Source organism: Perissodus microlepis, chromosome 7, assembly GCF_051167445.1.
Source record: "Perissodus microlepis isolate ML-2025 ecotype Zambia chromosome 7, ASM5116744v1, whole genome shotgun sequence".
Taxonomy (NCBI): Eukaryota; Metazoa; Chordata; class Actinopteri; order Cichliformes; family Cichlidae; genus Perissodus; species Perissodus microlepis.
This window is the reverse complement of record NC_140467.1, coordinates 59,724,239-59,737,959: the sequence shown is the minus strand read 5'-3', so window position 1 is coordinate 59,737,959 and position 13,721 is coordinate 59,724,239. Positions and strand designations below refer to the sequence as shown.

At 39.0% G+C, this 13,721-nt stretch overlaps 2 protein-coding genes across 2 annotated transcripts; one reads left to right on the top strand and one right to left on the bottom strand.

Moving 5' to 3' along the window:
• Window positions 1–504: 504 nt before the first annotated feature.
• On the bottom strand, window positions 505–3,742 carry LOC146384368 (charged multivesicular body protein 4b-like). Its single transcript, XM_084932483.1, has 9 exons — window positions 3,739–3,742; window positions 3,454–3,521; window positions 3,164–3,317; window positions 2,167–2,263; window positions 1,917–2,034; window positions 1,682–1,808; window positions 1,344–1,471; window positions 991–1,117; window positions 505–883 (listed from the first exon to the last, which is right to left on the bottom strand). Exons 1-9 carry the CDS (start codon window positions 3,740–3,742, stop codon window positions 789–791), a joined length of 918 nt encoding a protein of 305 aa, XP_084788609.1. The 3' UTR covers window positions 505–788.
• A 477-nt stretch (window positions 3,743–4,219) lies between these two features.
• Window positions 4,220–12,558, top strand: chmp1a (charged multivesicular body protein 1A). Its single transcript, XM_084936328.1, has 7 exons — window positions 4,220–4,352; window positions 5,675–5,694; window positions 5,793–5,870; window positions 8,504–8,650; window positions 8,799–8,927; window positions 9,081–9,274; window positions 11,092–12,558. Exons 1-7 carry the CDS (start codon window positions 4,346–4,348, stop codon window positions 11,111–11,113), a joined length of 597 nt encoding a protein of 198 aa, XP_084792454.1. The 5' UTR covers window positions 4,220–4,345; the 3' UTR covers window positions 11,114–12,558.
• The last annotated feature ends 1,163 nt before the right edge of the window (window positions 12,559–13,721 follow it).

Sequence of the window (13,721 nt, the reverse complement as noted above, 5' to 3'; positions counted from 1 at the left end):
TCCATGTTTTGAGTGAATCTTCCAATCAATACATTGATGCGATAAAAGGATATAAACAAATCAAGCCAGTAAGATTTTGAAAATACTGGCAGTCATCCTCGTAGATACACCTATAGTATCGATTCCAAAATCCAACTTTGCCTTGTTCTCGATTTATCGCATTCAGAAAGCTTGACCTCTGACCTTGAGGTCAAGGTCGCCGGGATTCGACCTCGTCCAAGGTTTTTAGTAGATGACTTTGAAACTCCTACATCGTTTTGTTCTTGAGTTATTGCATTCGCAAACTTGGGTGATGACAGTACACCATCAGCCTATTATGCCTGAGGGGTAAAAATTAATGCTATTGGCTATAATGTTTTTAAGTCTTAAACCATAGGCAAATTTAATTTGCTTTTCATTAACATCTAAAGGACTGTTAGCCTCCTTGAGCTTAATTTTCCATTGTCTTAAGATCTTTTTAAGGGCCTGTGGAAAAAAAACCCTCCCCATTGGTGAAGTGTTTTATTTTTGAAACAGTCTTCGAAGAAGAGAACACAACAGGTAACAGAGGTAACAGGGTGAGACTCAAAGACAGCAAACACATGCAACACTTATGTGCTGGGAGCTACTGGTGAGTTTTTTTTTGTGTTTAAAGAAAGCAAAAGTAGCTTAGTTTCAGTGAGTTCAGATAACATCAAAGTCATAACATCAATTAGTTATCAAGCCAGTAGTGTTGTACTAATGATGGTACTATAAGGATGTGTTCATAATACTTAATTTTACAATATGAATTCTGAAGTCTCTGTCTCCTAAATGTTGTAACTGATGGTGCGTTCACGAGGTGCAGTCGCCCAACGCCGAAGATACTCTAAATCATCTTCAATGTTTTCTTCGTCCGTGTTGACTTTGAGGAAGAAAAAACAAAACAAAACCCTGAGCAACCTGCGTGAATTTGTAGACACCACAGCAAACTGCAGGAATCATGAAAAAAGCTCTCCTGAGAATTCTTGCCAGGATGGGAATGTGATCCAGTGGTCAACACTTTGGGACAAAGGACCCCATCTTCTTCTCCATCCGAATCATTGAAGCTTTCATCCAGATTCTTTTGGAGCTTCTCCAGCTCTTCCAGCAGCTCATCCTGAGATAGACAGAGAGAGAGAGACAGCAATAGGCACACAGCAGCTCAGCAAGTGTCAAGAAGTGTCACAGAAGCGGAAAACCTGACTTAAAAATAATAATGATTTAGCAAATCACACTGAGCCACATCAGGCAAATGCCAATAATGTAAGCAGACTCTAGATATCAGACAAACCAAGAATCACTGCAAAAACAAAAGCTCCCAAAAACATTAAAATCATCCTTACCTCATTAAATTCCACTTCAAATCTCACAGCTGTGTAGAGGCTGTCTAGCAAGTCTTCGGTCACGTCCTGTTCCTCAATAATGTCCTTGATCGGGTCATTGACCTTGGTGATGATTTCTCTGCAAAACCCTGCAGACAGTAGTGGTCAACACATTCATCTATTCGCCTGAAACATCCACAGTTTGAGTTTGAGGTAAAACACCTTTCCTGACAGGTTTGTGTTATTTTTGTTCATCTTGGCTTTGGGGAAGAAAAGAAATCCCTGCACAACCTCCATGAATTCACAGACACCACAGCCAACTGCAAGAATAAAGTCAAAGCTCTCCCGACAAGTCTTACCACGATGGGAAGGCAAAGTAGTGGTCAGCACTTTGGGACAAGGGTTCCCGTCCTCTGCTTCATCCGCCTCAAAGAGGTTTTCGTCCACATTCTTTTCCAGTTTCTCCAGCTCTGCCAGCAGCTCATCCTGAGAAAAAACATACAGACACAGCAACAGGCACACAACAAGTGACAACTCTGGTACACAGAATCAGTGCAATCGCAGAAGTCTTCAAAAAATTAAGATCATTCTTACCTCATTAAATTCCCCTTCAAAGCCCACAGGTGTGCAGAGGCTTTCTAGCATGCCTCCAGTCTCATCCTCCTCCTCTGTAATATCCTTCATCAGGTCACTCACCTTGTTAATGATTTCTCTCCAACAGCCAGCAGACAGTTTCTTTGGTTTTTTAAATTATCTTAGTACTCAGCATTCAAAGGCCATGACAGACTTCTTTCTCATTCATACATGGCGTTATTTCACACGTTCCTGTAGTGTTTCTCCTCACATGTGTTCGTAAATGGCTCTCATGGCTTTTAAAGCACAGTCAATGTAATTGATGTGTTTCTTGTAGAACTTCCTTCTTCTTAGCGCCTGCAGAGCCGCTGGTAGGAGAGCACGGTGAAACAAAAACAGCACATGAGCAGGAATAGATTTAACTTTGCTTTTTCAGTATTTTTTTAAACAGAAAACCCCCCAAAATAGAGACTGTAAAACTGTGAGGTTAAGTTAATAGATGGATCTATGGTTCATAAACATTTTGCTCAAAGAAGTCCTACCATTAATTAATGCTTCAATCTTAAATATGATGAACCTAGCTCTAATAATCAGCTATGTACTACAGACCTTCAAGCTGGCAGTAGTTAAACCATTATTTTAAAAGCCAAACCCAGCAGTCTTAACTAATTATAGGCCAATAGCACAGACACTAACTCTTGGCCTCCACTAACACTTTGAGTAATCTTGGAGTCATTTTTGACCAGGATATGTCTTTCAATGCAACACATATGTAGGACTGCTTTCTAACATTTGCACAATATCTCCAACATCCTGCATCCTGATGATGAAAAACTAGTTCATGCATTTATTAATTCTAGGCTGGACTACTGTAATTCGGGATGTCCTAAAAACTCCCTGAAAAGCAGTTGAGCCAAAATGTTGCAGCAAGACAGCAATAGTACTGACAGGGACTAGAAAGAGTAGAGAGTGTGACTCAAGTATATGTGTTGAGGTATCTGCACAAACATGTAATTCATTTGAACCTTTCCAGTACTTTTTTTACTACGTTCATCTTCTTTTACATTACTTTTAACAAGTCAAAATAAATGTATAACCAGTTTTAGTTCTTGTTTCATGGTTGTGTGGCAGGTTGTTGGCTAACGATAGTTAGTTTAATAACTAGCTAATTAGCTTTTAGCTAGCTAAGACTGATGTTTTATTGCTTGCCTACCCATTTCTTTTCTTTCTTTATTTAAAGAAATATATTTTTCTGTAAAATAGCTCACCTCTTCTGTTTATTGTGCTGTTTTTCTTGGCAAAAAACTCTAGGTGGTCAATTTTCTTCTTCATAAATTCTTTCTTCTTCACCAGCAGCTCTCCTCTGGCTGGAAGCTTCTCCATCCACTCATTAACACAGGGCTCCTTCTCCACCTTTCCCCGCTATTGAAAACAAACAGAGACGTGCCTGTGAGCTTGACAGATGTGCAAAACAGCTTCAGGCTTTGACTCTGCAGTTCTTCGTGTCTTGATTATCTGCAATTTGAAACTGTAGTCAACTGAGTCCTTATGTGCCAACTTGGGGACCTCTTTCAAAAGAAAACACATCCCTGTGCTGCAGAAACAGGTGATCACCATTGAATATCACTGTAGAAAAATATAAAGAAAATTAGGGGTGATACAATACATAATTATCATTAGTTTTCTCAGTTATTTTTATCTTTTAATTTCAAATGTTCATCTTTGACTTTGAGCTTAGCCACCATTTGTCTGCTATTTATTTATTTTTTATTTATCAACTTCTAGATAGCTATTTCACCTATCCATAACTTGTTAGGAAAACTGATTTCCACTGTACTATTACCCATTTCAACTGTATTTTAAATTTCTTTTAGCTTTGTATCCACTACCTTAAACTATTTGTTTTGTTGTTGTTTATTGGAGAGAATACATTTGATAAAACATATAGCCATATACTTTTGAAATATGTAGATAGATAGATAGATTGTAGATAGATTTTGTTCTTTGAAATTGGTTCTTTGCTAAGTTATCTGATATGTGACAACAATGATTCATCTCTTGAGTCAGGTGCATTTTTATGACTGAATGACTCACAGGTCAGTGTTAATATATTTTTATATATATTATATAAAAATATATAAAATATATAATATGAAGATCTTCACGTACAAGAACTGAAGTGAAAATGAGTGAAAAAGCGTGGCTAAAAACCTTTGCTCTATGCCATGCAGTTTGCTGTATCTAGTTATGATAATAGGTGGCAGTATTTCACTTGAGGCAAGATGCCACCTTCGAAGAATGGGCGAGGAAGGAGAAGAAGAAGAATTCGAATCACGTGACTACTGTTGAACCAGGAAGAGCCACGGTGTTACCAAAACAACTCAGGACTACCTTGTAAAGGCGCTACAAATAACTTCTTAGTCATCTCCTGGTATCATCTTCGCTTGGACATGGATGGTATGTCGTGTGTTAACTTCTGAATTGTCTGTCTGAGTAGCCTTTGGTTCTTTATTTTAGCCAAAGCGCCAGACTACGTTAGATAGCTAAAATTAGCGCTTTAGCTTGGGTGTGTGGTTAGCCGGGTTAGCTGTCCTGACCTGTTTTTTGTTGGGGTTTTTTCCGTTTATCACATTTGACGTCCACTGAGTTTACGGACTCGTTATTAAATGGGCCTTTGGTTTTATTGGGCTGTGCCAGAGTCTTTTCTTAGCAGTGACTTCTACAGTAGGAATGTGATACAGCAGCCAGAATTTGATTGGAACAACTTTGACAGACGGAGACACATTTCATCGTTCTCCCCCGGTCCTGTTAGATACAAGTCATCGCTATTAAAGAAAAAAAAAAAAAAAAAAAAAAACACAAGAGCTCCCTCTTGCCTGCTTAAACGCTAAAAATGTGTTTCTTTAACTTATATTTATGCATGTACCAGTTCTTACAGATATAAATATAACTCAGACATTTGGTTCAGTTGGCTTGATTTGGGAAAAAATGAACTTAAATATAAATATATAAATGTATTTCCGGTATCTACAACCGTCCGTTGTTTTCTACATTATCAGTGTTGTTAAAGTAGACTTGTTATACTTGATACTTACTATACTTAATATGATTTATTATGTGACATCGATTAAATAAAGCTGCAGGCTGTTCTCGATGACATCATACAGATCCAAAGGTCGGAAAAAAAACTGCCTGAATTTGAGTGTTTAATTAAAGCAATATGAAGCCTGAGCTTTTGGTTCATAGTGGACATATACTTACACTTATTTAAAACTTTGATCTTGTTTAATGTGAACATATGATAATTTATATAATATATGATAAGCACAATACCTTTTGTGGTGCTAAGCCAGAGACAGAAACTGCCCAACGTGATCGTTCTAAATAGCTCACTGAATTCGAGTGCGTACTTTAACACAATGCCATTTTGTGAAATTTCTTCTCTCTTAGATATTCCACGATCTGCTTGAAGTGTTGTTTATGTAAAATTGAAGTTTAGGAATCACAACAACTCAGTGGCAGACCACATAAATAATGGGTTTGCAGAGGGCTGTGGCCCATTGATGTAAAAGTCGTCAACGCTCTGCTAACTAAATAACTATCTCCAGTGTCCCTCTGGCATTAACATTAGCACATAAACTGTTTTGGGAACTGCAAGCAGCTCCTGTAGATGTAATGTGTAATAAGGTGCCCAGCACGTTTGTCCATATAGTCTATGTGACAGTTTATGTTATATACACTCCAAATGTCTGACTCTGTCTCTCACCATCTCTTCACAGAAACACTCTTTCAGTTAAAGGTATGTTCCAGTGAAAATCTTAAACCTATATCAGACAACAGATAACTTAAAGTGGGATATTTATTAATGTATTCAAATTTTTTCTCTGTGGATCACAGTTCACTTCCAAGCAGCTGGAGAGGCTGGCCAAGAAGGCAGAGAAGGATTCTGAAAAAGAGCAGGCAAAGGTCAAGAAGGTGAGCAGGCCAATCAGCTGGGGTGACGTAAGGGCCAAATGGTCCCACAGTACACTGTATACATCTTTCTTGCTCCACACAAGTCATCATTCTAATACAGACAAAATGAAATGTCTGTATGTCTGCTCTTTACTTTTATTGGCATCTGTTTACTAGTTCTGACTAAGTCATCATAAGGTGCTTTATTGTATTGTAAAGTAAACCCTATACAGTATTAGAGGGAGAACCCAGCAGTCAGATTATTGCCTGTGAGCACCACTTGGTAAGGGTGGTGATGAAGAACTCCCTTTCAATAGCAAGTGACTTCCAGCAGACAACAATGTCAGTGTAAGTGGAAATTTGGATAGCACAGACAAAACAAACAGGAGCCTGTTTTAATGTTAGATTTGAAGTATGATAATCAGAAACACCATCTCTTCGTCATCAGCTCTATGTTTAGCAGATGTGAGCAATGTAAAACATCCAGTCTGTTATCATCAACATTAAGGGAGCCTATCTGCATTTTTCTGCTTTCTTTTTTGACATGATATGAGGTAATGCTTGTGACATAATGCTTTGTGCTTTGTGATCTGTGCAGTTGTGCAGTAGCGTCTGCTAATAAGCTTTGGGTGTGGCTGTGTGTTGTAGTAAATGGAAGATGATGAGTCAGTGAGTAGAAAGACTACTCCATGGAGGAGATTTATTTTTATTTATTTTAACTGGACATCATTAGCACTTAACAAAAATGCGAATGATCAAGAAAATACTCACCAAGCTCTTTTTAGCAACCTGTGTACAGCGGCCTATTCATGCAGCAAATATCCAGCGACTTTTCATGCAATAAACAAAAATCTTCTGGTAAAGAATCAGCGCTTTAGTTAGCGTTTGCATCAAATGTGTGAGTTAAGAACTATGTGATCAGTCACTTTTAGTGTCAGATGAACTGATTTGTGTGTTTCTAAACTCGTTACTCTCCTAGATTTTTACCACAATGTTTGTGAGAACTTACTCAAAATCCATGAATTTAATATCAATTTCTGCACAAGTGAAATCCTCACTAATTACTGAAGACAGAGACCAAGTTATTTGCTGCCATTTCCAGTGGTTCAATTTAAGTGAAACTGCTTTGATTGATGGGTGACCCAGCAAAAGGAACTGTAGTTCGTAGCTTTTTGCTCAGGTGGTAAAACAGCTGGCAGACAGTGATGACGGGATCCAATGAAAAGTATGAAAGTATAAAAAGCTTTTTTTTTTTTTTTTTTTACCTTTTTGAAATATTTATTAGTTATTTTATTTTGTGACTCAGTATTGAGGCCATTATTATTAAACTTAAACTAAGCAATAACTGAAAATGTCAAGTGAGTTTAATTTAACTATAGACCTAAAGACAAGAGTCAAGGGAAAAAAATAAAAAGTAAACATATTGTAGGTTCTTCTGATTATTAGTCAATGTAAATACATGCAGTTAATAAATGTAAATACAAATGATATTGAACTGAATAAAATAACATTCAACACTTACTAACTACTACTAACTACCTGACCTAATGAGTACTTTTTACTCCCTAACAACACCCCGAATCTAATAAGAATCCAACAAAAAGAAACCTCGGACTCAGTCAAGAAAACTCAGTGAAACTAAACTGAAACTGGAAGAAACAGAAACACAATCTTACAATTCAATGATCGTGGTGTAGTTATGCTGATCATTTTACCAGTCTGCTGACACTTGAAGTGGCTCACATAAACCAGCAGGTGGCAGTACAACACTAGCTCAGCTAGTTTTAGGTATTGGGCAGGTCTGTCCCAATTAGAATGTATGTTTGCCGTAGAGAATACAGAAGTGCTATTCAAACGCATTCTCTTGCAACACGAGCAACGGGGTTCTGACATGACAGAGCTTTTATTATCTGACACGTCAGAAATATTTCCCTGTTCAGTCATGACAGGTTTCCCTCCTGCTTTGCTTTGTTGAAAAGCTGACATGCATTTGAAATGAGGAAAGATGGAAGTTTGCTCTTTGATGCTGCCGCTGTTTCCTGTTATCACTGCTGAAAGAAATATGATTATTGCCAACTTCATGCAATCTGTTCTGCTGTAAATTATTTGTGTTTTAAATGAGGTGGATCACGTGTAAGGTTGGGTCACTCTAATCACAACAGAGACGCTACTGGCTGCTGTTTATTATACATTTCATAATTATACAACCAGGATCACAGTAACATCATAAACATTTGGACTTTTAACAGACATTGGTGTGAATTGACATTCCAAAGAAAAACAAATGCTAATTTATTGAGTTGTTAGTTATGGTGTATGAGGAAGAACACAGGAATACACAGTAAAGATGCAAGGTTATTGCTGATTATGTCTTTGATATTATTGAACCTGCAGCGTCTATGCTGTGCTAACACTGAGCCAAACTTGCAAAGCTAAGTGTATTTTTAGTAAACAATTGTTTAGTTACATTTATGGCTGTAATTCCTATAATTGTTCTAGTTCATTTGTCGCTTGTATGTGGAGTGTCTACAGTAAAATTTACGTAGTGATGTTCTGTGTATCAGTCCTAGGATGTATCCACCCTGTCTGTGCACATAAACAAAGGATTATTCTGAAGGTGAAGAGTGTTAACAGCATCTTTGTCTCATCAACAGGCTTTGCAACAGAAAAATGTGGAATGTGCCAGAGTTTACGCGGAGAATGCCATCAGGAAAAAGAACGAAGGCCTTAACTGGCTGCGCATGGCGTCTCGAGTCGATGCCGTGGCCTCTAAAGTCCAGACTGCTGTTACCATGAAAGGCGTAAGTTACAGTGTTCAGTCAGCTCAACAGTTTGAATCAAAGACATATTTTTCTATGTTGAAATGAAAGATTCTAGATCAACTATTTTCATATCACAAAGTGTGTATGAGACGTATGTTACAAATGCCTTTTCTTTACTTTCCAACAGGTGACCAAAAGCATGGGTCAGGTCACCAAGGCCCTGGACAAAGCTCTGAACTCCATGGATCTCCAGAAGGTCTCTGCAGTCATGGATAAGTTTGAAAGCCAAGTCCAGAACCTCGATGTCCACACCTCAGTGAGTGCCTTCACTCTTTGTTTGTAGAGCACTTTTTCATGCTTTTTAAAATTCCACAGTAGCGCTAAAGGATGTAATAAGTCAAACCCAGCTTTGCACTCTCTGACCTCACATTCCCTTTGTTCTCTCCTCACCTCTTTTTTTGCACGCCAGGTCATGGAGGATTCCATGAGCTCAGCAATGACGCTGACCACGCCTCAGGAGCAGGTGGATGACCTGATCCACCAAATAGCAGAACAGAACGGCCTGGAGGTGATGGACCAGCTCAACCAGCTGCCTGCCGGGGCTACCTCAGTGGGCGCAGAGAGCTCACGGAGCCAGGAGAAGGAGGACCAGCTGTCTCGACGGTAGGAACCAGATTCTATAAGTTAAACATGTCCCCAGTAGCTATGGCTCTATGTACAAACCTCAAACAATTATCTGTTTAAATACCAAAAAACACCACAGCAATGACTGCTTATTAAACGTAAACAACAAACATGGTGCAAATATCTTTTTGCAGTATTTCCTCTGCACTGTGATAGCACCATTTTAGCTCTTTTTATATTCTGTGACAAAATGGTGTCAGTCATCTGCAGACAGTTTGCTGGCTTGCCAGTTTCTCCTAACCCATGCATTCTCCCATTAACCCACACACCTGATGCGTCTGGAACAAATCCTAGCATTATACAACAAATTAGAACCATATTTGGGCAGGAGCTGGGTATGGAGCTGTGCAACACCTGTTTGAGTCTGGCGTAAATTAAAAAAAGACATTACATGTGTCTTATTTCAGCCCCTGCAGCTGTGTTATAACTTCTGATAAGAAGAAACTTCAAAGTGTCCTCCACGTTTCCCTTACTCACTGAATCCTCCCCCTCCTCACCTGGTTTTCATACTCTGGCAAAAACTTAACAAGTTACACACGATCCCGCGCTTCTGTGTTTACAACAGAGCACGATGTACATTCCACACACATATATATATATATATATATATATACATACACACATATATACACACATGCTGTTGTGGCAGTCCTTGTATCTGACATCAAGTTATTCCGAGACAGCATGATTAGGACACAACAGGAATAGTTTCACACACCAGCCAGGCATTAAGTAGGTGTTATAAACATATAAAGGTGTTGCTGTCGTCCTGTGAGCGACAGGTTTCTGGCAGGAAAACGTGCAGCCAGGATGAAACACTGTTTGTGCATCTTGTTAGTGAGAGTTGATTTAATGTTTGATTGTGGTATCATCCAAGTAATTGTTTCTGGAAAAAAAAATTAAGTGTTTTACAAGTGCTAACGCTCATTTTATCAGCTTTAACACAATGTTAGGTTTAATGTTCTAAGAAAAAATCATAAATTTCCAGAATTTAAGGTCAATTTTAAAGAAAATGTTTTCTGATGTTAGATTAATTTCCTGCTAGTGCTGGAATCAAATGACTTCACTTTGCTCTTTTGGACAAACTTCGTCACACCACTTCATAAACAAGGAACGGCACATGAACATAACAATGAGAAGATGAAACTGTAATAATAAAAAAACACAATCTTTATAATTTCTTTACAAGTGTGTAACTTCTCATGTTTTATTCCTGGTCAATATTTATTTTTGTATGCAACCATTATTTTACCCACTTATCCAGTTCTGCATTGCCCACCAGCCCATCACATTGCACGCACAGCCATTCACTTTAATATTCAGGATCCTGTGACTGGAACATCATCATCTCCACACAGAGAGGCCTCAACTGACGGGTCAATTCACACCCAGAACCTTCCTCCATGCTGTACTGTGCAAATCATAAAAGCACACCTGGTGGTGGTTACACGAGTTACTGCAGGCACCTGTTGGACGCAGCTAATTGTTTCACTCTCTGTTTGTTCACAGCAGAAGTCTCAGAAGTCTCAGAACTTTCTGACTGGATATGATAAAAAATATGCTGGGAAACGTTTGCCAAGCAGAAATGATATTTAAAAGTGTTACGGTGAAATAATGAGTGACCTTTGACCTGCAATGCACAATGAAAATAATTGTGCATTCCAGCATTACTTATAGTATATCTGTAGGTTTTTCCCTGTCAATGGTGCGAGTGCTGAAACACTCACAGGGAAACATGTTTTTAAGGCTTCTATATGTTACAAAGACCTTTAACCTTAATCATATTTTTCTTCCAGGTTGGCGGCTCTACGAAACTAAAAGCTGCTGCAGGAGAGGCGACGGGGCTGCGTGGAAACAGACAACTTCAAAGATGGCGACAACGAGAGCTGTGTGTGTTTCTATTAAACTGTTCCTACTGGGAGGACTTAATGAGCCTATTGATTTACCAACCTTCCCCCGTCTGCTCTATAAATAAGTACACACAAACACACAGCAGAAGAAGCAGCACCTGAGAAGGCACGGGCGTCTCTCTCTGGCTCACCTTCCCTTTTCGATCCATCTTCCTCTGTTATTCCCCGCTGGAATCTCATTTTACCTTCACCCTTCTTCCGTCCCCTTTTCATCCCCTTTGTTGAATCACGGGCTTTCAGGTTGAAGATTTATAAAAAAACAAAAACACCTTTTACAAAATGATGAGTTTTAAAGAGTAGTTGTATTGATTATATGGGGTTTGGGTGGGGGTCAGAAAGGGTTTAAATTCTTTGGAAGTGATAGGAAAGGAAATATCAGTTGACAATAGACTTTGGAAACACTACCCCACTGAACTCCTTCCTTTGTCAGATTTTCCAATCTTCATTTGTGTAACACTGCAAACAACAAAGGACAATCTTTGTTTCAGGGTGATATTTTCCTATTTTATTTTTATTCAGGAGTTATTTTGGATTTTTTCTCATGCCTGTATTCAGACTTTTTTTGCTTTAAACGCCTTATTTGGAATGCAGATGCTTGCATAGGTGCTTCCCCGCCAGTGCCTGATGGACAGTCTGTTGTTTAGAAGGCGAGAGAGGAATTTTCCGTTGCTCTTCCTGCCAGCAGAGCCTGAGATTCTTTTGTCCTGTTCCAGCCAACTTCTATGCTGTCTGTGAACAGCAGGGCCTCAGGTTTACATTTATTATCTGCGTCTCTGTAGCCAGATCTCTTTTGTGGTTTTTAAGGCTGAGCTTTTGATTTTTAGTGGCATTGAGATATTTTCGTACGCTTCTGTGTTTCAAAATAACACGATCGTCCCCCATCTGTCTCCGTTCCACCCTGAATGGTTTCAGGAGAGTAGTCACATCAGATGTGCTGAACTCCTAATTTGCCTTGCAAACCACACATTTGCTTTTTGGTTACGCAGGAAATGAACTGGAGGACGATTTAGATTAGGAGCCGTTTTAAAATAAAATGTACAACAGCGTCAGAATGTGTTAACAAGATATCAGGAGACTGCTTCCCATTTTTTGTTTTGAACGCTCGTAGCTCAGCGTTGACTTGTTGAGGGCTTTGGCTTGTTTTGGTGTTTCCTTCTTTGAGTGTAGACATCACGCGGGCGAACTGGAAGAAGCCAGACCTCCACCTATAACAGAGCAGCGTCACCCTCGGGATAATGTTTTCAGTTTCTTCTCCATTTTAACAAGAGGGTTTATTTATACTCTGGTTCCTCATACTCTGCAGCACTTTTGTTTTGTATATTTATCTTGTGAAAATAAAGTCATACCCTATTATTATGCTTGTTGTTTGTGGTTTGTGGTGATGCGTTAGCATGAAGGTCAGAGGTTTCTTTCCACTGCACAAACTTTGCTTATCTGCCTGCTTATCAAGGGACATACTTTGAACCTCAAAGTTGATTGTGAAAATGTTTATCATTCTGTGTCAGCGCACCAAACTGCAAAATTGGGAGCTGTAGTGATGAGGGCACGACGTCAGCATTACTCAAGTCTTCTCTTCCAAACGCAGCCACTGATAAAGGTTTGCTGCGGGCCAACATGTAAAAACCAACAGTGTAACGGCAGCTATGTCCCTCTTTTATGTGGTGTCTGTGGTTTAAAAAAATAAAGAAGATATGTTTTCATATATTTATTTTTAACTTAAAGAAAATTATTCCAAAATCATGAGCATGCCTAGTCTGTAATGAAGCAAAAATACTGAATTTCTAGTGAGATGTGTGAAAACCTTTTCATAAGGCACTGAGGATTTAAGGAGCTTGGAAAGAAAAGCGACTGGACTTGTTTAAGTTTCTGGAGGACGTTTCACCTGTCATCTGAGAAGCTTTTTAAGTTCTAGGATCAAATTGATCAAATCCAATCCTAGGTATTTAAACACAAGTGGGAGTTGTCCCGTTAGAGGGTTGTTGACCTATTATTGATCGTGAGCCAAGGTGTGAAAAAGGGTGTTGGTCATTAGCAGCAGAGGTTTCGTGTGAAACCATTGTGAGATTTTGCCTCACCCTGTGACCTATAAAGCTCAACTGACGCAAGTTGTGAGTGGGCGTTAAGGCGTCTGGGAAGGGATCTTAAAACGGGATTATAGATGGCAGACCGTTTATGTTGTAAGCCCCGCCCTCTGTTCAAAGATGGTCGTTCACAATGTACATAGATGGCTTCTTTCGTTCCTCTTTCAAACATTTGTCTTCTTGGTCCAAAATGTGAGCATTGGCATCTTTGAAAGAGTGACCTTTGACCTTTAGGTGCAGATGTACAGATGTTGTTGGCTCTGCAGTACACTGGGATGTTGTGCTTGGTGAAAAATCACCTGAGTTTCTCTGATAAACCTGCTACATAAAGGATAACAGTGTTGTTTTGTTTGAATTCAATTGAATTCAATTTTATTTATATAGCGCCAAATCACAACAAAAGTCGCCTCAAGGCGCTTCATAGGTACAGAAAAA

Bases quoted from the DNA above. Each gene is read 5' to 3' on its own strand.
- LOC146384368 (XM_084932483.1), bottom strand. The intron at 1,809-1,916 runs GTAAGAATGATC...GTTTTTTCTCAG, and splicing joins TTGAAGGGGAATTTAATGAG to GATGAGCTGCTGGCAGAGCT. The intron at 1,472-1,681 runs GTAAGACTTGTC...TACTGTCTGCAG, and splicing joins TACTTTGCCTTCCCATCGTG to GGTTTTGCAGAGAAATCATC.
- chmp1a (XM_084936328.1), top strand. The intron at 8,928-9,080 runs GTGAGTGCCTTC...TTTGCACGCCAG, and splicing joins ACCTCGATGTCCACACCTCA to GTCATGGAGGATTCCATGAG. The intron at 9,275-11,091 runs GTAGGAACCAGA...TTTTTCTTCCAG, and splicing joins GAGGACCAGCTGTCTCGACG to GTTGGCGGCTCTACGAAACT.